General features: G+C 53.2%; 1 protein-coding gene across 4 annotated transcripts in view; it reads right to left on the bottom strand.

Annotated features, from left to right (window-relative positions):
• Nucleotides 1–23,197, bottom strand: part of SHISA6 (shisa family member 6) — a 284,097-nt gene extending 260,900 nt beyond the window's left edge. For all 4 annotated transcript variants that reach the window (XM_058705523.1, XM_058705524.1, XM_058705525.1 and 1 more), the window contains exon 1: nt 22,450–23,197. In XM_058705523.1, the coding sequence (XP_058561506.1) occupies nt 22,450–23,090 (641 nt within the window). In that variant the 5' untranslated portion in view covers nt 23,091–23,197. The remainder of the gene's footprint in view (nt 1–22,449) is intronic.
• Between the last annotated feature and the right edge of the window lie 256 nt (nt 23,198–23,453).

The raw sequence follows: 23,453 nt of genomic DNA, 5'->3' as shown, positions 1-23,453 counted from the left end.
CTGGGCTAGGGGCGCTTGGGTGGCTCAGTCAGTTGAGCATCCAACTTCGGCTCAGGTCATGGTCTCAGGGTTCGTGGGTTCGAGCCCCGTGTAGGGCTCTGTGCTGACTGCTCAGAGCCTGGAGCCTGCTTTGGATTCTGTCTCCCTCTCTCTCTGCCCCTCCCCCGCTTGCACTCTCTCTCTAAAAAAAAAATAAATAAGTAAAACAATTGTTAAAAAATTTAAGGATGAATTTTAAGGTAGGTGAGTTACATTTCCATAAAGCTGCTATCCCTCCCTCCCCCCAACAAAAGTATATTATTTTTCGGTTTCTTGCCTCTCGAGTGTTTACAAAGACTCCCAATTCTCTGGTGCCTGGGAAGGAGAATGGAGACTTGTGGTTAAGTCCACTGCTCTCGGGAGGCCAAAGACTGAGCCTACATCCGTGTTTCTCCACGGTGATTTTGTCCCCTGGTGGGGGGTTGGCGGAGGGGGCATCTGGCAACGTCCCGAGATGTTTGTGGCAATCGCGACTGGGGAGGCAAGTGCTACTGGCCTCTAGTGAGCAGAGGCCAAGGGTGCTGCTGAAATTCTGCGCTATACAGGACAGCCCCCCATGACAAAGAACTCTCTGGCCCAAGATGTCAACAGTGGTGAGACTGAGACATCCTGACCTACCTCTAGGCAAGACTAGAAGGAAGGGAGTCTTGGATTAAGGGCCCAGTGCCATCCAGCTCCCCCGATGTCTACTGAACAGCCCGTACCAGGGGTCAGACACCGGGCTGGGCTCAGTGAAAGGAATGTCCCCGAGGAGTGGGCCCGTCCGTTGGGGTCATCACTGTGCCCTTAGGCCTTGGCGCACTTCCCAGCCATGTGACATACACAGGGGAAGAACTAAAGCTCGGCCCAGTTTCTTTCTGCCTCTGCAGGGCATTGGGCTCCTATCACTCTGGTCCACACTGACAGCGTTAACAGCAGCTGATTCACTCCGGGGCTCGTCGGCAAAGAGACGAGAGCTGCGAATGGAGCGCCCCTCTTGCAGGACAGGGAGGCTCTCGGTGCCCGTCTCCCGAGAAGCCCTTCGAGACGCAGCCTCTGAGGACAGAGTGGGGAGGGAAGACACCTTTGTGAAGACCACCAGGGCTTGGTGGAGACCAGGGTGCTTGGGTCTGACTTGCGGCTGGAGAATGAGTGTTAACTGGGGCACAGCCAGGCCATCTCCTCCTGAGGGTGACGTCTTGTCCGGCATCCCTTCCAGATGCCCGGTGGGCTGGGCGGAGCTGGGCAGCACGGCCAAAGAGAGGGACGTGCCAGAGGAGGTGTCCCTGAAGAGCCGGGCTCTCTGGGGGCAGGCTTCTGCCCTGCACGGTCCCCACGAAGGGCGTGGTGGCCAGGGCCACGCTCCTGGTCCCCCACTCTGTGGCTTCCCTGACTGCCGGACACCCTTCTCCAAGTCCCCATCCCTCCCCAGTGCCCTCTGGCAAGGGGAACAGGTGCCCTAATTCCCAGGAGGTGTCCTTAGGAGCAGTCCCCCTCTGGCAGCTCCCCTGCCCCACTCACACCCCCCCTCCCTCCGCCCCTCAGCTCCTGACCTCCCTCCTTGCTCCTGTTCCTCTGTTCCTCTCCCTCTTTCCATCCCCTTCTCCCCAGGGCGCTTGATAAATATTATTCTAATTCTGAAATGTGTGATGCCAGGCTCACCTAATTAATCTGGATGCGCCCCAGGAAATGGGTCAGGGCCTGAGCTATTTTCCAACCGCGGGAAAGAAAATCGGTCACTGAGGAACAGGGAGGCGGGGTCTGTGAAAGAGTGGGCACCAGCTCCAGGCCTGAGAGAGGGGCGGAAGGGAGGAGAGGACGGAGGGGGACAGGCGGACGGTGAGTGGGCCCACGGAGAGGAGAGGCGGGGAGAGGCACAGGGGGAACGGGAGACAGGACGCAGGAGAAAGGGACGCAGGGAAGGGACAGAACGGGCAGGGACAAAGGTCTAGGGAGCAAAGGGGCAGTGAGGAACAAAGAGAAATTCAGAGAAAGCACAGGGCTCAGAAGGTGGTGGGGGGAGGGGGGTCAGAGGGCACACTCAGAGTGGGGAGGGGCGGTGAGAGCAGACAGCAGGACAGAGAGCCAGGCAAGCGAGGGCAGAGGGGGCTTTCCAGCCAACAGCCAACCCCACCGGCCCTCCCTGGTCCTCGGCTAGCATCTCATTTAAAGACCCGAAGAATCTTGGGGTGCCCGGCTGGCTCCATTGTTGGAGCCTGCAATTCCTGATCTCAGAGTCGTGAGTTCGAGCCCCAGGTCGGGCGTAGAGTTTACTTCATTGAAATCATCATCACCAACATCATCATCATTTTTATTTTTTTTTTTTTTATTTTTTATTTATTTATTTTTTTTCAACGTTTTTAATTTATTTTTGGGACAGAGAGAGACAGAGCATGAACAGGGGAGGGGCAGAGAGAGAGGGAGACACAGAATCGGAAACAGGCTCCAGGCTCCGAGCCATCAGCCCAGAGCCCGACGCGGGGCTCGAACTCACGGACCGCGAGACCGTGACCTGGCTGAAGTCGGACGCTTAACCGACTGCGCCACCCAGGCGCCCCATCATCATCATTTTTAAATAACTGGAAGAAGCTTGCTAACAGCCCTGTTCCTCTCAACCTCCCCTCCCCCACTTGTGCCACACTATCAAAAGCATGTTTTTTTGCCCCAGTTGCCTTGGTCCACCCCTCCCTTTGGCACATGGATTCTCTGGCTTTTTCGTATGCGTGGCGAGCAGGGGTGGGCAGGGGATTAATTGGGCAGCAAATCTGAGCAGGAAGAGCCGTCATCCTGGGCATTCGACCCTTGTGGGTGCCCTGCCACCCCAATTTCTAACAAGAAACCGAGGCTCCGAGTGATTCGAGGACTAGCAAGTGACGGAGCACAAATTTAAATCCAGGGCCCGTGACTCGTGTCTGGGTGTCCTTTCGCTCCCGGGACTGCTGCCCGCATACACCTCCCGTCCCTGTGCACGGCCACGGTCAACTTGCACGAGTCCTTCTGGTCTCCCCAGCCGGGTCCGCCAACTGAGCAAACGCCAGTGAACATTTGGGCTTGGAGAGAAGAGGGATTCAGTCGGTCGATGAGGGATTCAGGTCAAGACCAATTATCTATGAAAACCTTGGTTCATGTTGTCAGCGACCCCCAAGGAAATGAAAGAGTGTCTGAACGTCCCTAAGTGCGGAGTGATCTGGACACAAGGGACCCAGCCCAACCAACACTTTTTGATATGCTGCCACATGCTTTGAAGACATGAAATCCTTCTGAAATTGGCAAGTGATTCCCCTTAACCAGAGAAAGGTAGGGGCGCCTGCGGGGGCTCAGTCGGTTGAGCGTCCGACTTCGGCTCAGGTCACGATCTCGCGGTCTGTGAGTTCGAGCCCCGCGTCAGGCTCTGTGCTGACGGCTCGGAGCCTGGAGCCTGCTTCGGATTCTGTGTCTCCCTCTCTCTCTGCCCCTCCCCCATTCTCTCTCTCTCCTTCAAAAATAAACATTTTTTAAAAGATTTAAAAAAGAGAGAGAAAGCTAAGACCTCCTTCATGACTTTCCTTCATCGTCTTGCCTGCTTAGGAAATTACACGGGAAATCGAAGACTTAGGAAACTGACCGCTCTCATTTACTGAACAATTACTACGTGCCAGATATCCAGATATCAATGCTGAACTCTTCCATGCATTATACCCTATCATCCTCAAAATGACGTTATTTGGTAGATGCTCTTGGTAGCCACAATCAGTATGATGAGAATACTAAGATTTTGCAAGGTCAGCTTTATTGCCCAAGGACACACAACCAATAAGGGGTAAATCCAGATTTCCAAGACAGGCAGGCAAAGCAACAGAGGTGTGCCACCACCAAATTACCCATTCGTCCATTCGTTCATCCGCCCGTCCAACCATCTGTCCCTCCATCCACTCAGTCACATTTATTTTTCTACCTACTATCTCTCTCCCACGGTCTCTGAACACAGGGTTTTAGACAGTGATCCATCTTTGGTGGGAAAATCTGCCCAAACAGAACCCGGCTGCGCTCAGCTACCCAGTTCTACCGACCTCTGTGGGTCCTCGACACCAGCAAGCTTCGAACGCTTTTTACACTGTTTTCAGCAGGCAACTGATTTGGGCAACAAAATCTAAGCAGAACATCGACATAGACCCTTAGACCCTTAGACCCTTGCTCTGCATGAAGCCAGAGTCCTGCTCCATGAGACCCTTGGCTTCTGAAAGCAGGCAGTCCCTGGGCTTTGTGGAGTTTCTAAGTTTGAAAAGAAATGTAGGAAAAGAGTACCAAAAAAAACAAAGATAAAACTATGGAACTTCTTCTCACAATCTCCCCTCATTGAACAGGGAGTAAAACTGAGATTCCCGCCAAATTAAGTGGGGGGAACCTAGGGACTCTTAGTTCACCTGGGAAGTCTGTTTGATCTCCATTAATACTTTCCATACGAACCCCACGAACATCACTGCTCATTGAGATAGAGCCGATGGAAACCAGCCTCTGTCCCCCGCCAGATCTCTGGATTTCTGAGCCACACAAAAGGGGAGAAAGTAAGTTCTCCTAGAGCCCAATAAGTTTTTCTGTGTCAAGGGTGAAGCAAGCTGGTTCGTTTAGACCCCTACACATGCCTTTCCTCTTTCTGGGAAGAACAGGCAGACATTTCTGCTGTTGGATAGGTATGATAAAAGGCCAAACACATCAACTGTTCCCTGAATGAGCTATTCTGGTTAATGTTATTCCTGAGGACTAATGAGAACACTCTTGATCTTGAAGGATTTTCGAAATCACTTATTTTAAGAATGCAAGTTTCTTCCTTGAGAGGGGCCACCAGTCTAATCTTTAGGTCTCTTCGGAGAAGAAACGAAGCAAAATAAAGACGATTCTGGGAAACGAAGCTATTCACGTCAAAACTACGGGGCAAACCAGGAAAGGTTGGGTTTGGGTTTTGTTTTGTTTTTTCTCTTTAAGTAAATCTCTGACAGTTACTTTCTTATTTCTCCTAGAAGTAGAATACAGACATCCTACTCCAGTTAAAGTATTCTGGCTACATGGGGCGCCTGGGTGGCTCAGTCGGTTAAGCGGCCGACTTTGGCTCAGGTCATGATCTCACGGTCCGTGAGTTCAAGCCCCGCGTCGGGCTCTGTGCTGACAGCTCGGAGCCTGGAGCCTGTTTCGGATTCTGTGTCTCCCTCTCTCTGACCCTCCCCCGTTCATGCTCTGTCTCTCTCTGTCTCAAAAATAAATAAACGTTAAAAAAAAAAAAAAAAAGTATTCTGGCTACTTGAGTCCCAGAGAAGGGAGGTTTATACTTGACCGTGACAGCCTGGGTACAGCCCGTGTCCTCTCTCACCTCATGCCCGAGCCTATTCACTGGGCAGACGGGGGGTCTTTATTCTCTGAAAATATGCACTCCGGACAATCGGAGTGACTATATTTTTAATAAACACGGACCAAGGAGAACGGTTTAATTTAGTTCTTAGTCCTGGTTCTCTCACAGTCCACTTGAAAAACACAGCTGCTGGCTTTGTGTGTGCACAAGACCGCTCTCCCGTCACAGAGAGGCTCCAAATGGGTGTGGAGATCTCCTTTGTTGTGGTAACAATGTTCGTGCACCTGCACTGAGCTGTTCGGCAGGTCTGAGCTGCCCAGGGCACGATCACAATCGGAATGCACCCTGGCCAATAAACAGTGCAGGACCCGGGCAGGGAAGGCTCAGCCCGCAGGCTCCGTGTTTTCCAGGCAAACGGGGTAAGGTCCTCTATCCAGATGGGCCCCTGTCCTGGGGCTGTGGCCTGGGGCCAGCCACGAGCTGGGCAGGGCCTAGAGGCGCATCCTATGGGGCCCCAGTTCACCCCTGAGAGCCTCACCTCCACACACTCCACTCCTTGCCTCCTGAGTCCTGTGAAAATTCACCCAGGCCTGGGAAGACTGGGTAGCAGCAACCCCAAGCCTAGGCTCTTCAGAAATATCTGGATTGTCCCGGAATGATCCAAAGACCTAGATGTGGCCAGCACAGCCACCATTTCGGACAGGGAAGACAAAAATGCTACCGAGATTGGTTACCAGAGCCACACGGGCGGCCGGGGGTGGGGGGGGAGAGGAGTGAATAAATATGCCCGCCACTTGCCTCTCTTTCTCTCTCTCAAATAAACATTAAAAAAATGTTTTTGAAAAACAGGGGCACTGTGGCTCAGGTCACGATCTCGCGGTTCGTGGGTTCGGGCCCCGCGTCGGGCTCTGTGCTGACAGTTCAGAACCTGGAGCCTGTTTCCGATTCTGTCTCCCTCTCTCTCAGCCTCTCGGCCCCTCTGCCACTTGCGCTCGCTCTCTCTCTCTCTCTCTCTCTCTCTCCCTCTCTCTCTCTCTTAATATAAACATTAAAAAAAAATTTTTTTAATAAAAATAAAAATAAATGTGGCCACCACTGCTGTTCTCTTTTGTTATCTCGGTGTGGTTTGCCTGACTTGCTGTAGGCACAGATCTAAGTCCGGAGGGGGCAGCAAAACGCAGGTAGGATAGCCTAGTGGCTAAATGCGGGATTCTGGAGCCGGACTGTGGGGCTGCTGGCCACCGGGCGCATCAGTGATCTCCTGTAGCTACTTCGTGGCCTGTGGTCCTGCCTCCTCGTTCAAAAGATAAGGCTAAAATAATAAGGCCAAAAATAATGTCTACCTCTTAGAGTTATCATGGAGATTAAATGAGTTAATATTTGCAGAGCACTTAGAACGGAACTTGGCAACCAGTAAGCACTCTATAAATATTTGATTAATAAATAAATCCAAATACAACCTCCCAGTGTCTGCACAGACTCGGCCTATAGGACCACGACAAAAAAGTGGTGGGAGAGGGGCGTCCCGGAGGACTGAATCCCTGATGCCAGATGGGCAAAACTCCTCCCGTGGAGAGTGAACCACATGGCATGTGACGGCCACGGGTCATCCTGGAAGGGACCACCCACATCCCCTATTTTCCACTCAGGCCTGACTGAGGACAGGAATGCGTCTGATCACACACAGCAGCTTTCACTGCACACTGAACTTGGATTCTGAGAGCCAAGTGCAAAGAGAGTGTCTGTTCGTTCGTCTCTGCAAGGCCATCACAAACCGTGCTTCTGCTAGCGAGCCGGGAAGCTTCGAGATAAAGTACAGCCACCGAAAAGCCAAGAGACTCCCCTCACGAACAAAACAAATCAGGATTCCAGTGGGGCATGAAAGGGCAAACGTATCAAACTCACCAGGGCAACATTTTCTGCAAAGTGATTCAGCTGGGTTTTTTCTTCATTCTTCCTACCTCCCTTTTTCTTCCTTTTCCTTCCTTCCTTCCTTCTTTTAAAAAAAAAAAAAATTATAGGGGAGCACCCGGATGGCTCAGTCAGTTAAGCGTCTGAGTCTTGATTTTAGCTTAGGTCATAATCTCGCGGTTTGTGGGTTCAAGCCCCACGTCGGGCTCTGCACTGACAGCATGAAGCCTGCTTGGGATTCTCTCTCTCTCCCTCTCTCTCTCTGCCCCCCTTCTGCGCGCTCTCGCTCTCTCTCTCAATATAAATATATATACGTATATATATATACATATGTATATATATACACGTGTATACATATGTATATATATACATATGTATATGTACATATATCTATACATATATATACACACATATATATACATATACATATACATATACACACACACATATATATATTATACACACACACACACACACACGTGGCTGTGTGTGTGTGTGTGTGTAGGGTTAATGGGTGGCTTAGTTGGTTGAGCACCTGACTCTTGATTTCAGCTCAGGTCATGATCCCAGAGTGCTGGGATCGAGCCCCGTGTAGGTCTCCACACTGAGCATGGAGCCTTCTTGAGATTCATTTTCTCTCTCTCTCTCTCATTCAAAATAAATAAATTGTAAATCATAAACATCACTGTCATTTCCAAGCTCAAGTTTCTTCACATCAAGGCAAACATCAGAAGAGTGGGGCACACAGAAAGACCACCCACCATGCTCTCCATTTTAATTAATTAAGTCATTCATTCTTTCAACCTCATTAGCTGAGGGCCTACCTTGTGCCAGGCACTACTCGAGCCACAAAATACAGGTGGGAACAAAATAGGCAAACCCATGCATCATCCTGACATCACAGCAGGGGAGTCCGGCCTAGCACTGGAGACCAACCAATTTCCCAAAAGGAATCTTCGGATTGAATGGAGTTTGAACGACTTGTATGTTGCTGTTGGAAATGTCACATTCGGTTTGGTTATAGAATTACAACCCCATTTCTTTCGGGTTTTAAGTGTAATTATTTATTTTGAGAGAGACAGAGACAGTGCAAGTCAGGGAGGCAGAGAGAGACAGAGAGAATCCCAAGCAGGTTCTGCACTGTCAGCTCAGAGCCCGACACAGGGCTCAAACTGATGAAACTGTGAGATCATGACCTGAGCCAAAATCAAAAGTCGGAGGCTTAACTGACCGAGCAGCCCAGGTGCCCCAAATTACAACCCCATTTCGATGTGAGCAACATTCGTACAGGCACAAAGACTCGAACCCGTGTCCTGTGAGGAACAGATTTGTAACTAGGGATGTTTATCCAAGAAGCAGGAAAACTGAAGCGGGCCTTGACCGCCATCTTCAAAGGGAAGTCTTGCCATCTTACAGAAGGGATACGGCAACGGCTTGTCCCACCAGGTACGTCTCGTGCCAGAAAGCCACTGTTAGCTCCCCATCAGAATTACCAAGAATTGTGTCCTCTGAACCCATGGACTCCTCCAGGCACAGAGGGAGCCCAGCTCTCGACGCACTTGCAGAAGAGGAGGGGGACCTGGCCCCCAGAAGGAGAGGCACTAAAACACCTCTTAAGTCCCTCTCACCCAAGAGATTCTATGAGTTTAGGATGCTAAAACCAAGCAGTCACAGGAAGACATTTCCAGGTAGCATTCTCTTCCGAAGGGAGAGTACATTTTCCCCAGGGCTGTCTGCAACTCACAGGACAGATGTACTTCTCTGCTTTCCGGAACTTTTGCAGGTATGCTGAGATCAGAATGAACCAGGGAAGAACTCACCTGCACCACCTAACAGGCCCCATCCCACAGCCAGGCTAACAGACCGGAGTGGGGGCTGGCTGAGGGACTCATACCCAAGGTCATGGGCACGGAAAGCAACACTGGTTGGGATTAGCCTGCCTCTTAGCTCCCAGGAAATGCTTCAAGGCACAGAAAGATGGAAGATGGCCCCAAAAGTGAAAGAATGGGGGCTATGCAGGTGCCCCTGGAGCACCACACATGCAGAGAAAGGTCAAAGTCCTTTCCTTTCCTATAAGGGGCTGGGTACAGTCTAGGCACATCCCATCACATCCTGCATTAGACTGCAACGCTGTCTCCTCAATCCAAACTGTGGTGTTGGAGACAGTGATGTACGAGCAGGCTCCTTGGGCAGAAATGGGCAATTGAGAAAGCACAGAAGCAGCAGAGACAGAGCTCACGGTCTCTTGGAAGTGACAAAGCCACTTGTCCAAAGTCCACCTCCAGGTTCCTAATAAACCCCGGTGCCCAGCTGCTCACCCTGTGGCAAGAGGAAATGAGGTGAACCTTTTGGGTTGTGGCAGGACTCTCCACTCCCAAAGCTGAAAAAGAGAGAGTTTCCAGATGTTAAAAACTCCGGGAAAGACAGGAGAAAAGAAACAAGAAGGGGAAATCAGCAGGCATTCCCAGAGGGAATTAAGAAGGGACTTTGAAGCAGCCTGAGGTCAAGCATCACGGATTCCAGCAGGCTAATCCCAATCGAGGAAACAGACATGGAAATTACAAAAACAAAACAAAAACAAAAACAAAAACGCTCCAAAGGGAATGCATTTTTACTGTTTCCCGGGGCCATTGCAGGATTACAAACTAGGCTAGGAAACAGGAAACAGAAACCGATCTTCAGACAGCTACATCATTGACTAGGTGAGAAAGATTTGTAATTAGCATGCCAATGGTCTACGGAAGAGCCTGCTGGAAAAATCTGTCCTTCCGCATGGTGTGTGCGCCCTGCACAATCTTCACCATTCATCAGTCTGTCGCAGGTTTTTGTCAGACAGAGGAAAGAACAACTTCGCCCAGGTCCGATTTGGATAATTTCTGAATCAGCAGAGTCTGAATCGATGCAGTTTAATGAAGTTATAGCGGGATAAATTCAAGGAGAACGAGAGGGAGAGAGCAAAGGAAGCAAAGGAACCTCCCCCCCCCCCACCATCTTAACAGAAGTGAAAAGAGATCAAAAGAAGGAAAGAAGGAAGAAATAAGCAAGAGTGGACAAAGACACCCGCGGGAAGGAGAAGACACATTTTAATGATCAGACTTGAAAGATGGAGAGAGACAGAAGCGACAGACCCAACTCTCTTCATGAACGCTTGAGGCTGGGAGAGGAGGTGGGCAAGAAAAGCTGGCTGCTGATGATCTGAGAACAGAAAGGCGCTGTGATTTCCCACAGCATCAAGAGCCCCACCCCCATCCCACCCCCCCTCCCCCAAGCCTCTGGGGGATCATCCCCGGGCAAAGATGGGAGGGAGTGAACTACTCAGGACACAGTAGAAAGTCACAGAGTGTCAGCTGCCAGTCCGACAGGGTGGCTGGAATCCTGATTCACCCACCTGCCTACCAGCGCCCGAGAGGTGGGTTTACAGGAGGCCCCGACATCAGGGTGACTGAGGACAGAGTTCCTGCCTGATGGGATCCAAGGCTGGTCTAGGAAAGTTCTCCTGGAAACAGCTCCTTTGCTATTATGGCGTTCTGCGTCCATTCCTGCCCTACTGAGGGATGACAGCAAGGGTCTGCATTCCCAAGACCTCCAAATGGGAGGAGCTGATGGGCTCTGAAACACGCTCTCAGATGCCACTCAGCATCAACAGCCGCCCCTCCTCCTGGGGGGGGGAGGGCCCTCTCGGGTTCAAATCCCTCCTCCCTGGGGCAGCCAGACCGAAGGAAGCTGGAAAAGGGGACAGAGTGGAAAGCATACTTCCCAGAAGAGGACATTTGGCTAAGGGGGCCGCGAATATGTCCAGAGGACAGATGTCCTAAGTAATGAGACTTTAATGCCAGAGCTAATGGGAACAGTACACGAGACCAAATGCCAAAAAAGCAAGGAATAATGAGTGTTTGGGAAGCCGGCAGAGAGCACGCACTCCTCTCCCAAACGCCGGGGAGCAGGGCCAACCTTGTAGCCACCCAGAGCCTGGTTGGAACTCGGCCTCCATGGTCTCGAGGTGGGGACAGTGGCTCTGGGCCAGGGTGATCAAGGCTTCTCCTGTTCCTGTGACCAGAAGTGGGTGGGGGCTGGGGGGGGGGGGGGGAGTACTGCAAACAGGGCTCAGGAACCCCCCTCCCTGGGAGGGGGGACCTCACGCGAATGCCAAACTGCACAGGTGGTGGCATCCATGTTCACTTTCTAGAGAAATGGTTCCCACACCCACCTCAAGCAGGTAAGTGCCCCGGTCAGAGACCCTGTCCCAGAGCTGCAGGCCAGCCCCACCACTGCCCACGGCCATGGCCACGACCAGGTCAACAGAAGTTTGGGAGGAAAGCCCGGGGCGCTGAGGGTTCCCCAGGATGCCTTCCTCTGAGCGAGCCTTTCAGGACAGAGGACCTGAGGTCACAAGAAACAGAGAAACACCTGGAAAGAATGAGGAATTAGGAAGCACGGCTAGGAAAATGGAAACGGGAGAAGGACAGGACCGGAGCGGGAAGCAGCAGTGAGCTGGCTGAAACTCTGTCTTGTGTGCACGGTGCTCTGGTTATAAATGGGGCAGGGAGGTGGGGGTGGGGGGCAGTGATAAATGGAGCTGTTTCTGAGCCGTATGTCTCAGTAATTAAAACTGGGAATGGCCCGAGGTCCATCGTCTTGCCCCCAAATCACTTCTTCTCCCTAGTGCCCCTATTATTCCAGAGCTGGGACTCGTGCAGCATTGCCCCGGGGTTCTGCCAATACTGGAAAGGTCTGTTGTTGTTTTTTTGTTTTGTTTTGTGTTTTGTGTTTTGCTGTTGGTTGTCCATTGGAATCGGGGTGTGTGGCTTTGGGTTTTTTGTTCTCTGATTTTTTACATTTTCTTTGCATCGCCTTCGCTATCCTCGACCAATATAACCCATTCTTGAAAACAAGCCTTTGCACCGCACCCTGGTGGCCTTGTGCCCTGCAGGCAATGCAAGCGAGGCCACCAGCCCGGGTCTGCAGTACCCTGATCTGGGTGACCCGTTTACATCTGGGAAGATGAGAGCCAGCTGGCCCCCGAAGGAGATGGAGACTGGCACAGCTCTAGCCGTGCGAACTTGGACAAGTTACTAAGCCTCTCTGAGTTGATTTCCTCGTCTGTTCAATGGGCACCTATCCCCGGAGGGTGAAGGAAAGACGCACGGAGGCAGCTTAGGTCCAGTGCACAGCAGGGTTCCAGACACAGAGCAAGCCCTGGGGACTGAGCACTCTCCCAAGAGTCTCCCTACCACCACCCCCACCCCCACCCCCGCTTCATCCACATGACCTTGAGCCCTCAGCTAACCGAGGCCTCTGGCCCTCCTCGACACCAGCTCTCTGCAGGTGCACAGGTGATGGGCTCCTGTAGGCTTCTGGGCAACAAACCTCCCCACCATCCTGACCTTTGAGCCGAGGAAGCTGGCTCCCCAGCCACAGAGCAGGGCTGGTTCCTCCCAGGGTCCAAGAGTGCCAGAGGCTTTGCCCCAGCCCACACAGCAGGAGGGCCACCTCACCGTCCTACTAACTCCTGATGGAAAAGAGAAACATCAGCCCACCCGCTGTACCACCACCACGCCCCCCCCCCACCCCCCCGCCAAAAAACGCAAGAATCGGCCACAAACTGCCCCTGTGGCCCCTTGTCACCTGCCCCACCCTCGCTCTGCTTCTGTGACCAATCTCGCACAGTGACTGTACTCTTGGGGGACCTGGGGGCCCAGTACACGCATGTCAGAAACCTACAGGCAATTCTCACGGGAAGCCCCACGTTCCTGTGCTTGCAAACATTTCTACCTCCTCGACGGCTGTCCGGCCCTGGCGGGGACCTCACGCGAATGCCAAACTGCACAGGTGGTGACATCCACGTGCAGGAAAGGGAGAGCACTGAGAAGCCCGGCTCTGACCCCAAGCTGGGCCGCATGCATTCCGAGGAAACTGGGTCCCTGTACCCTCAGAATCAAATGAGGAATCTAAATTGAGCTATCTGACTACTATCTCTTGAAGAAATGTGGGACATTCTTTTTTTCTCTTTTTCTTTTTTTCCCCTCCCTTTCTGGGCAGTCATTTGAACTATTTCCTGCATATTCAACTCCTTTCTTTTTCCAGCTCCCGCGAGGTCTGCCCCGACACACCGATAAAACGCAGAGCTGAATGTCCTACGGCCGGGGAGGTGCGGCCCCTGAGAAGTGGCCGCCACAGAGAGCCGGGCTCTGACCTGCGGGCCCCACCACTCATCACCCGAGCGCCTCTCCTGGGCTCGGCCTCTGGAGACAGCTGATGTGGATCCCAGGACAGCAGGCCTCATTGCTAGAGGCACTCTTTACTTCCGCCAATAACCAGCCGATCGCCGATTCCACTCGTCGGCCTCCGCCCCGTGACTTAGCGCCTCTTACAAGAATCAAATCTTAGCCCAAGAGGATAAAAATGTGCCCCGTTACAGAGAGAGTCAAGATGACGTGCCATGGGCTCTGAAAACACTATGACAACACTGTCCGGGGGAGAGTCGGCGTGTGGCCTCCCAAGGTGACTGCTTAGAAGGGGGACACGTTTAGGAGAGGTACACAGAATCAGGCTCCAAACTGCAGGCCGCGGAGGTGAATTTCATGTAATGGTCAGACCCAAATTTCCAGCCTCGTTAGCCACGTCCCTGAAGCCCCTTCAGCCCCCTCACCTTGTATCCACCTCGCCCCTGTGGGATGGTGGCCCAGAGCTGAGAAGGGGCAAGGCCCACACCAGTGAATGCGTTTCTGAGGCCCACAGAGCTGTCTTGTATGCAGGGGGCCATCCCGGGGGACAAACCTGAAATCACACGCACCTGGGCCCCAGGGAGGGTGTTGCCTGGAGGTCTCCCGGTCTCTGGCAAAACCAAAACTCATTGACCTGGTTAGATGGCCGCGTCCCCACCCATCTCTGGGAGAGAGAGAAAGCATTCAGACCGCACCTTCTGAATCACAGACGACCACCTCCGGTTTTACCTGATGGTCTCACAACCTTCTGGCCTGCGGGGCATCTCCCTTCTTCGATGGTCTGCATTCCTTAGATCTTATCCAAGGATTGTGCTTAGGTCAGGTTATTGCCCTTTACAAAGGGACAGTGGGGAAAACTACAAGGCGACCGTGGAAGTGCGACGGAAATCATTTTAGGGGACCGTAAAATTGAATGAGGAGGGACCAAGGAAAGTCAGGGAAGCAAGAGAAGGGAGAAGGCCGTCGCTCACATCCCTAAGTATCGGGAAGTTATCCGGTGTTGACTCAGAAACAGGTGCGTAGCGTAAGACAATAACAGAGTTTCCGAAACAGGTGCATAGCGTAAGACAATAATAGACGTTCACTGCGCAAGACAAGGCTGAGAGGCAACCAGGCAGGAGAGTGGGCCCGGGACGCAGAGTGGCCCTCGGCTTCCAGGTCAAGCTCACCACCCCCAGCTGCTCCCCCCACCCCGGGGCACTGTGATCTGACCTCCCTGTGTGTCAGCTGCCTCACTTATAAAATCAGGACGTTAGGCTGCTGACTTGGCCTGCAAAAAAATTCAACGATTCTATAACGGACGACAAAATAACAGAAAGAAGGTTGACCCCTGAGCAAATCAGGCAGGGGTTAGGGGCAATGACTCGTGCAGCTGACAACCCAGGGACAGGGACACCTGGACAGCTCAGCCCGCTGAGCGTGCGACTCTTGATTTCGGCTCAGGTCATGATCCCAGGGTTGTGGGATCGAGCCCCCGGTCGGGCACCGCGCTGAGCCTGGAGCCTGCTTGGGATTTTCTTTCTCCTTGTCTTCCTCTGTCCCTCTCCCCTACACTAGCCCTCTCTCTCTCTCTCTCAAAATAAAATAAAAAAATAATAATTTGTTAAGAAAATCCAAGTATGTTTCGAAGGGACACATGCACCCCAATGTGCAGCACTATCAACGATAGCCAAAGTATGGAAAGAGCCCACATGTCCATTGATGGATGAATGGATAAAGAAGGTGTGGTATATCTATACAGTGGAGTATTACTCGGCAATCAAAAAGAATGAAATCTTGCCATTTGCAACTACATGGATGGAACTGGAGGGTATTATGCTAAGCGAAATTAAAGAAAAACAAATATCATATGACTTCATTCATATGAGGACTTTAAGAAACAAAACAGATGAACATAAGGGAAACAAAAATAATATAAAAACAGGGAGGGGGACAAAGCATAAGAGACTCATAAATATGGAGAACAAACTGAGGGTTACTGGAGGGGTTGTGGGAGGGGGGATGGGCTAAATGGGTAAGGGGCACTAAGGAATCTACTCCTGAAATCATTGTTGTGCTATATGTTAACTAGTTTGGATGTGAATTTTAAAAAAATAATAAAATAGGGGTGCCTGGGTGGCTCCAGTTGGTTACACGTCTGACTTTGGCTCAGGTCATGATCTCACAGTTTGTGAGTTCGAGCCCCGTGTCGGGCCCTGTGCTGACAGCTCGGAGCCCGGAGCCTGCTTCAGATTCTGTGTCTCCCTCTCTCTCTTCCCTCCCCCACTCACACTCTTGTCTCTCTCTCCTTCAAAAATAAACATTAAAAAAATTTTTTTAAATAAATAAAATAAAATAAAAATTTAAAAAAACAACAAAAAAAAGAAAATCCAAGTATAATTTCTGACTCCCTCCAAAACGTAACCACAACAGCTTACTGCTGACCAGAAATCTTACCAATAACACGGCAGTCAATTAACACGTTTTGTACATTACACGCGTCATATATGGTAACCTTACGATAAAGTAAGCGAGAGAGAAGGAAATATCAAGAAACTCGTAAGAGAAAATACGTTACAGTTCTGCACTGTCTTTATTGAAAAAAAAGTATCCTGAGGGTACCCGGCTGGCTCAGTCTGGAGAGCATGTGATTCTGAATACCAGTGTTGTGAGCTGGAGCCCCAAGCAGGAGCGTGGAGCCTACTTTAAAAACAAAACAAAACAAAACAAAACAAAACAAAACAAAACAAAACAAAACAAAAAAAGTGCAGAATAAAACTAAAAAATTAATTAATTTTTAAAAATCCACGTATAAATGGACCTACACAGTTCAAACCAGAGTCATTCAAGGGTCAACTATATTACCATGCCTTTTCAGAATGTTTTGGTTTCACTTCTTTTTTAAATTTCTTTACTGCTTATTTATATTTGAGGGAGAGAGAGACAAAGCACGAGCCGGGGAGGGGTAGAGAGAGAGGGAGACAGAATCCGAAGAGGGCTCCAGGCTCTGAGGTGTCAGCACAGAGCCCGACGCGGGGCTCGAACTCACGAACCGCGAGATCATGACCTGAGTGGAAGTCGGACGCTCAACCGACTGAGCCACCCAGGCGCCCATGGTTTTACTTGTAGAGATAAAAAAGAACAAGAATGGACAGGCACAATCTATCCTGAACGTGTATGAAATAAGCCTGTTCAAGGCCAAGGGACCGAGACCCTCTGAGGGTCTGCAGATAAACCCTCCTCCTGGTCTGCAGTACCTACTAGAAACGCGAGGTCAGAAATGTGACTCGGAAAAACAATGGGCTGGCGTTTCCCAACATAGGGGGTGGGGGGATCACCGCAGAAGAAGATACTTCAAAGAACGAACTTAGGGGCGCCAGGGTGGCTCAGTAGGTTGAGCATCCGACTTTGACTCAGGTCATGATCTCACAGTTCATGAGTTCGAGCCCCACATCAGGCTCTGCAGTGACATTGTGGTGCCTGCTTCGAATTCTGTCTCCCTCTCTCTGCCCCTCACCCGCTCGCACTGTTTCCCTCTCAAAAATAAATAAACTTTAAAAAAAAATTGTTTTAATGAATTCAACGTAGACCCTAATATAGTCCTCCAGAACCACCCCTCCACCCATCGCCACAGGATGGATGTCGTCAAGGGATACAATCAACACCACAAGACAAACCACACCTGAATTCACAATTTAAAAAGCAGATGATGCGGGACTCAGTAGCCAGTGGCTGGCTGCTCTCTCAGCGTGTGGTGGGGATTCTAACTCACTACGGAAGAGGAGCCAGAAAGTTAAGATCTAAAGGCAATCAATCCTGCCAGGCCCTGGAGACATCAGGCAGTGCAGGGGGAGGAAGGATGAAGCTTCCTTTGGTGTGGTTCCCTTCTATTCCGTATCCTTCGTGGGCATGTCTGCCTGGGGCTGGTGAATTAACCTCCTTCCATCAGCACACTTTTTCAGCTGTCTGAACCACTGCTTCCTGCACAATGGATCTGAATCAACTGCACAGTCAATCTGATCTCTCATTAAAATAGGCTGAAAACAGTGAAACGGACTTTTTCCTCTACCTGTGTCTTGGCAGCCTAGCACTGTGGGTAGGCTCTTCCCAAGGAATGTGCTCAGAGCCTGGGGTGCGGCTGTGGGTGGGGAAGGGGGACCGATGTGCACGCCTCCTGGGCTGGGGCGGGGGGCACCGGAGAGGGCAAAAGACAGCCAGCAACATGCCGGGCGGAACCCTCAAAGTGCAGGGTTTTTGAAAAGTAGTTGCATGGCAGACATGTTAAAATCAAGAATGAACTGGGGCATCTGGGTGGCTCAGCCGGTTGAGCGTCTGACTTCTGCTCAGGTCATGATCTCAAGAGTTCATGGGTTCGGGCCCCTCGACAGGCCCCGTGCTGACAGCTGGGAGCCTGGAGCCTGCTTCCGGTTCTGTGTCTCCCTCTTTCTCTGCCCCTCCCCTGCTCATGCTCTGTCTCTCTCTGTCTCTCAAAGGTAAACAAACATTGAAAGAAAAAAATTAAAATAAAGAAACATTAAAAAAAAAAATTTTTTTTAAGAATGAGTTCTGCTGGCCTCATGTGTCCAAGGTCACACACACCTTAGAGGCTTATACGTTCTGTGGTTATAAACAGAGCTGGCCCCCAGCAGGTGAGTGGGACTTGTCCGTGGAACGAAGGAATGCACGTTGTGTCCACTTCTCACCCCATTACCTTCCCTAAACCCTCTTCCATGAGCCTTCCTGAACCCTTCCCCAACTTCACTGCTTTCCCCCGCAGAAACAGAAAACATTAAAGGGGGGCCTTCCATCCAAGGCAAGATTTTCTTTTTCCTGTCCTTGCAACTGCTCTGTTAGAAGTAAAACATAATAAAATAAAAAAGTTGACTCTCTGTTTAGATCGACTTGTTAGAATGAGCTCACAGTGCTTCCAAAAATGGGGGTGTTTGTGGGGGTGCTCTGACAATTCATGGCCAGGGAACCTATGAAGAGAACCTCACGAAGTCAGCCAGCAAAGGGGTCCTGCTATTACAGTTACCGGGTCTGTGCGCACAGAACAGACCTCTTTGGGTTTGTAATTAATTTGTAATTAATTTCTAGAGGGAGAAAAGGGGAAACAAAGGGTTCCCTGGCTTCTTCTAGAAACAACCAGAGGAGTCCAAAGACACAGGACCCTCCCGACGGCTGTAGGGTCACCTCCTGTCGCTCTTCCTTTCTCCTGGTAACATCTGCTCAGGTTCTTTGGCCCGCAACCCTGAGCACGACCCCCCCCAACCCCAAATTCCTCCACCCCCTCCACCCCCGTACAGCGGGGGGACCCAGGGCAGGTCTGGGTCCACCACCTTGAACTAGGTCACCCAAATGGCTTCAGACCTCATCTGCTAAGTAGCCATTAAAGCTACGGTTCTTCCCTTGGAGATTCTCATGTCGAGGACGCTAATGAATCAACTCTGGGGGAGGAGGAAGAAACAGGTTTGCATGTGAGATGCTCAGACAGGGCCGGCTGCTGGGTCAAAGCCCTGCCTCGGGCGGGCAGCCCTCACTGAGCAAAGAGCCCCAAGAACCAGGAAGCGGTGCAGAGACCGCTCAAGAAGCATTCAAATCAGTACCAGCTCGAGCCTCAGCCCGGGGAGGGTGAACAGGGGAAGGCGAGGTAGAGATCCAGGTGGGAAACATGCTTCCGGCCAGGAAAGGTGGTCACCCGGCATCCAGTGGCTCCCCAGATCCAAAGCACAGCTCTGCCTTTGATCCCTCTGGCCGTCACTTTCTCCTCCCCGGGGTCCAGCTGAGTGTGACTTTGCTCATCTATCAGAATCACCGGAGAGCTGAGTTTCCCCTACAGACGCTGACTTCTACAGAAACAGGATGGCCAGGTCTAATCACTTCTGGAAAAGACTAAATCTGCTTTTCCCCTCGGGGGCCAGAGCAGTGAAAGCAAGCCCTGTTCTGAGGAATGTGTACCCTGGGCAGGCGGAGGGCTGGCCAGCCCAGGGCCACCAGGAGGAGGCAGATGGCTGATCTCAGGGCTGCAGCCTCCCTTCTCTCCTCCCTCTCACCCCTTCGGACCATGCCACCAACACCCCTTTCAAGGAGGCAGTTCTCCTCCCTGGGCCCCAGCCCCTGCCGGCCCAGCTAGCCATCTACCAGAGAAAGGATCACGCCCTGGAATAGATTCTTTGCCTTTTTCAGAAATGGAAACGTCTCTGCTGAACTATTTCAAGGCACATGGAACCAGACGCACGTCCCGCTTCCTCCGCTGACCTCTGAAGAGTGAGCCTCCTTCCTCCTCCCCACTCTGCCCTGGGGGGAAAACTCACTATGGTGGGGATTGATCTCTTCCCTTTTCCCTACCCTGGCTCCCAACAAGAAGAGCTGCGTGAAAAACTCCCCAGGATGGCAAGCGGTGACCTCTTAAAGTGTGAGCAAAGTGAAGCAACTCATGGGAACACACCCAGGAGTCGGGGAGGAGCAACCTTCAATGTGCACACTCACCCTGACACGCCTGGTGGGGGGGGGGGGGGGGGAGGGGCGGGGGGCGGAGATGGGATGCTGTTGTGCCTGAGTCACCCAGGGCCAGACACGGAGTTTCCCCCCCCCCCCCCCCCCCCCCCGCTGCCCAAGGTCACTCATGGAATGTCCTCGATGAGTAGCTCATGCTCCGTCCCCTTCCCCCAAACACAGAGACAGGCATCATCCCCTACTTAACAAGCATCAGTATGGTAGTTTCCAAAGCCTTGAGCAGGGCAACATTGCAGCTGCTGGAAGAGGTGCTGTGAACTGAATAAAATCAGGAGGTGAATTTGAGGCAGAAACGTCCCCTATTTACATAATGGTCTGAGGCTGAATTCAGCTCCCTTACCCTGGTCACCTGCCTTCCCCGACCCCAGAGACAAACTGCTCTAATCACATCACCAGTCACAGGGCTATCCACCCACACACAGACCAGCACCCTAGTTTGGGGTTGGGGAAGGGGGTCGGTGGGATGGGGAGGGGAAAAATCACCGAGAGGGACAGGGACATCTCCAGGGTCACAGTCCCGGAGAACACAGGCCAGCGCCAGCATCCAAAGGCCATCAGCATCCTCCCAGGTCTTGATGACTCAATTCAGGTCATCAAGGTCAGGGCAGGGGAAGGCTCCGTCTAAGAGAGCACAGAACAAAGGCTCCGAGAAGAAAGAAACCCAAAGAAAGGTCTGTGGGCACCAGCCAGCAGGAGACCACAGCCATAGTGGGAAGGTGGCGTGAGAGGCCAGGAGCCCAGGAGAAAGGTGAAGAGGCCTGAAGGCACAGAGAGGGGGACGATTTGGACCAGGACCACCTGCTTCACAGGCAATTCCTTCTCTGCTTTCCAAGAGGAGCCAAGAGCGAGAATCCAAAGGGGACACCGACTGACTACACATCATTGTCTCAATCCCTCCATCAGCCCCCAGGACCAGCCAGGCACAGACTCACTACCTGGAAGAGAAGATGGGGTGCCACCTAAGTGGCACCTTAGGGTGACGAGTGAAGATTACGAACGGTTTTGGAAGCACCCAGTCCTGACACCCAAGAATGTCACTGTGTAAGTACCCAAACTTCGTGCGTCTGACTCCATAAAACCTGCCAGGGAACATCATCTTTTCTCAACAGCTTTAAAGGAAGAAAAAAAAAAAATCATGCCCAGAAATTTCTATCCTCCTTTCTCTCTCTTCATCAAGGTATCGGTGATTTACGACGTCCACAGCAGCAAGGGAAGGAGGTTTCCAGGCCAAAAGGATAACAATCAGAGTGTAGAGACGAGCTTCAGGTATATGGCTCAGGGTGGGGACCGGCTAGGCAAACTCAGAAAGAGGACGGGTCAGCGGGAGGGGGGTCCCAGTTACCAGCCGGTGCCCGCACCATGTGCCAAAACCGGAGGCAGGTCCTGGGGCACGGTTTGTTTCCCCGAAAGACTCTGCTGAACCAAGTCTGGTCATTCATTCATCACCACCACCACCAGGGGACTAGAAACAGAGCTAACTCTGCCTCCCCTGGGTGCATCGGTCCCCGAGTGGTGAAGACAGTCTGGTTTCCCGTTCTTTGGGCTCCGACCTCCCTAAGGACTCACTGGGGGCTAGGGTGGTGGGATGGGAGGCAGTCAGGGTAGGACCAAACATTACCATATTCTGTGCTCTTGGCGTAAGTTTTGGTAGGAGGCTTCCCCCACCGGCCCCCTAAACGTAAGCTGGAAACGCTGCCCACCAGGTTTAGCACAGCAAGAATGTTCACTCGGAGAGTTCTGCCTACAGGGTTTGAAAGAACAAGTCCTCCAATCTCCGCAAGAAAATGAGCATCCCATTTGGGCAGGATGTAATGAAGAGACACCATCTGCCCTTGGTCCACTCGGAACGGATAGATAGATCTTTACCCCTTCTTACCCCGGGGGGAAAACATCCTTTCCAGATCACCCCCAGCTCTCACACCCAGAGAACATCCGATTTATACTAAATCGCTTGGTACTCTCTCCTGTCAGCTGCCGGCATTGTTCAGAACCCTAGTCTGAAAGACGCTGTGCTGGTTCCACTCAGAAAACCGAATGCAAGAGAAACCTATGCCAAAGTGCCCACTTGCCTGGAAAACTGAACCCTGGACCGCCACCGCCGCCCCCCTCCCCCAGTCCTGCCCGGCCATCCAGAATTCTACAATTTGTAAAATTCTTACACTCCCAACTCCACGAGTTCCACGGCTCCTTACTCTGCCCCTGCCACCAAAGCCTGCGTTCTGGGTTCTGCAGAAATGGTGAAAAAAGGCAAGAGGGCTGTGATTTATCGCATGTCAGGGGAGCAAGGGAGAAGCTGGGTTTCGGAGAGCCAGAGAGCTGTGGCGACGCCGCCGTCGCCGCCGTCGCCGCCGCCGAGGCCGAGGGTGAATGAAGAAGGGCCGGGCGGGGGGGGGGGGGGGGGGGGAACGCGCGACAGGAGGGAGGGGCGAGGCGAGGCGAGGCGAGGCGGCGGGAGGCTCGGGGAGCGGGACCTCTCACCTGTGGATGTTCATCTCCCGCGGAGGGCGGTGGGCCTTGTCGTAGGACACCTTGGCGAAGACGCCGGCCACGATGACGAAGGCGATGACCCCGCAGGTGATGTAGACGGTGAAGTTGGTCCTGTCCTTCTCCGGGTCGTACTTGTTCTCGGGCCCCGGCGACACCACCTTGGTGCTGGGCGTCTGCACCCACACCGGGCTCTGGTAGTTGGTGCACTGGCGCTGGTCCAGCTTCTCGTGGCGCTTCTTGCAGCAAAAGCGGTAGTAGCAGGTGCCGCAGCAGTACAGGTACCCGCTCTCGCTGTTGTTGCACTCGAACTCCTTGTCGTACTGGCCGCTCACGTCGTAGTAGCCCCAGCACGTCTCGTAGGTGACGGCCGCGCTGGCCGCCGCCACCGCCGCCGCGGGCTGCCCCCGCCGGCTCCCCGCCTCGGGGCCGCCGGGCGCCCGGGCGGTGCCGTTCGGCTCCCGGCCGCCGCGGGCCAGGGCGCCCCCGGGCCGCCGGCCCCCGACGGCAGCGGCGCCGGCGCTCAGGGTCCGGTTGGCGGCGCGGCCGCGGGCGGCGCGGGCGCCGGGCAGCAGGTGCAGGGACTCCAGCGAGAGCAGCAGCAGCAGCAGCAGCAGGAGGCGCCGCAGCGCCATGGCGGGGCCGGGCGGGAGGGCGCGCGGGCGGGCTTCCGCGGCAGGCCGCTCCCCGGCCGCCGGGCTCCGAGGGCGGCGGCGCGGGCGTTCAGCGGCGCCGGGGCGATGGCGCCATCGGGGCGCGGGCGGCGGCGGCGGCGGCGGCGGCGGCGGCGCGCGGTGCGCACGGACCGGCCCGGCGCTGGCTGCTCGGGCGCTCACGCTGCGCGCCGGCTCCGCGCTCCCCCTGCGGGCTCGGCGCGCCTCCCGGGCAGCCCCATCCCCCGCCGGCGGCGGCGGCGGCGGCGGCGGCGGCGGCGGCGGCGGCGCGGCTCAGGCGGGACCTGAAGCGCGGCTCCGGGCGGCGGCGGCGGCGGCGTGGTC

The sequence above is a fragment of the Neofelis nebulosa genome, chromosome 16, assembly GCF_028018385.1.
Source record: "Neofelis nebulosa isolate mNeoNeb1 chromosome 16, mNeoNeb1.pri, whole genome shotgun sequence".
Taxonomy (NCBI): Eukaryota; Metazoa; Chordata; class Mammalia; order Carnivora; family Felidae; genus Neofelis; species Neofelis nebulosa.
The sequence above is the reverse complement of the archived record's forward strand: the minus strand, read 5'-3'. Positions and strand labels throughout refer to the sequence as shown.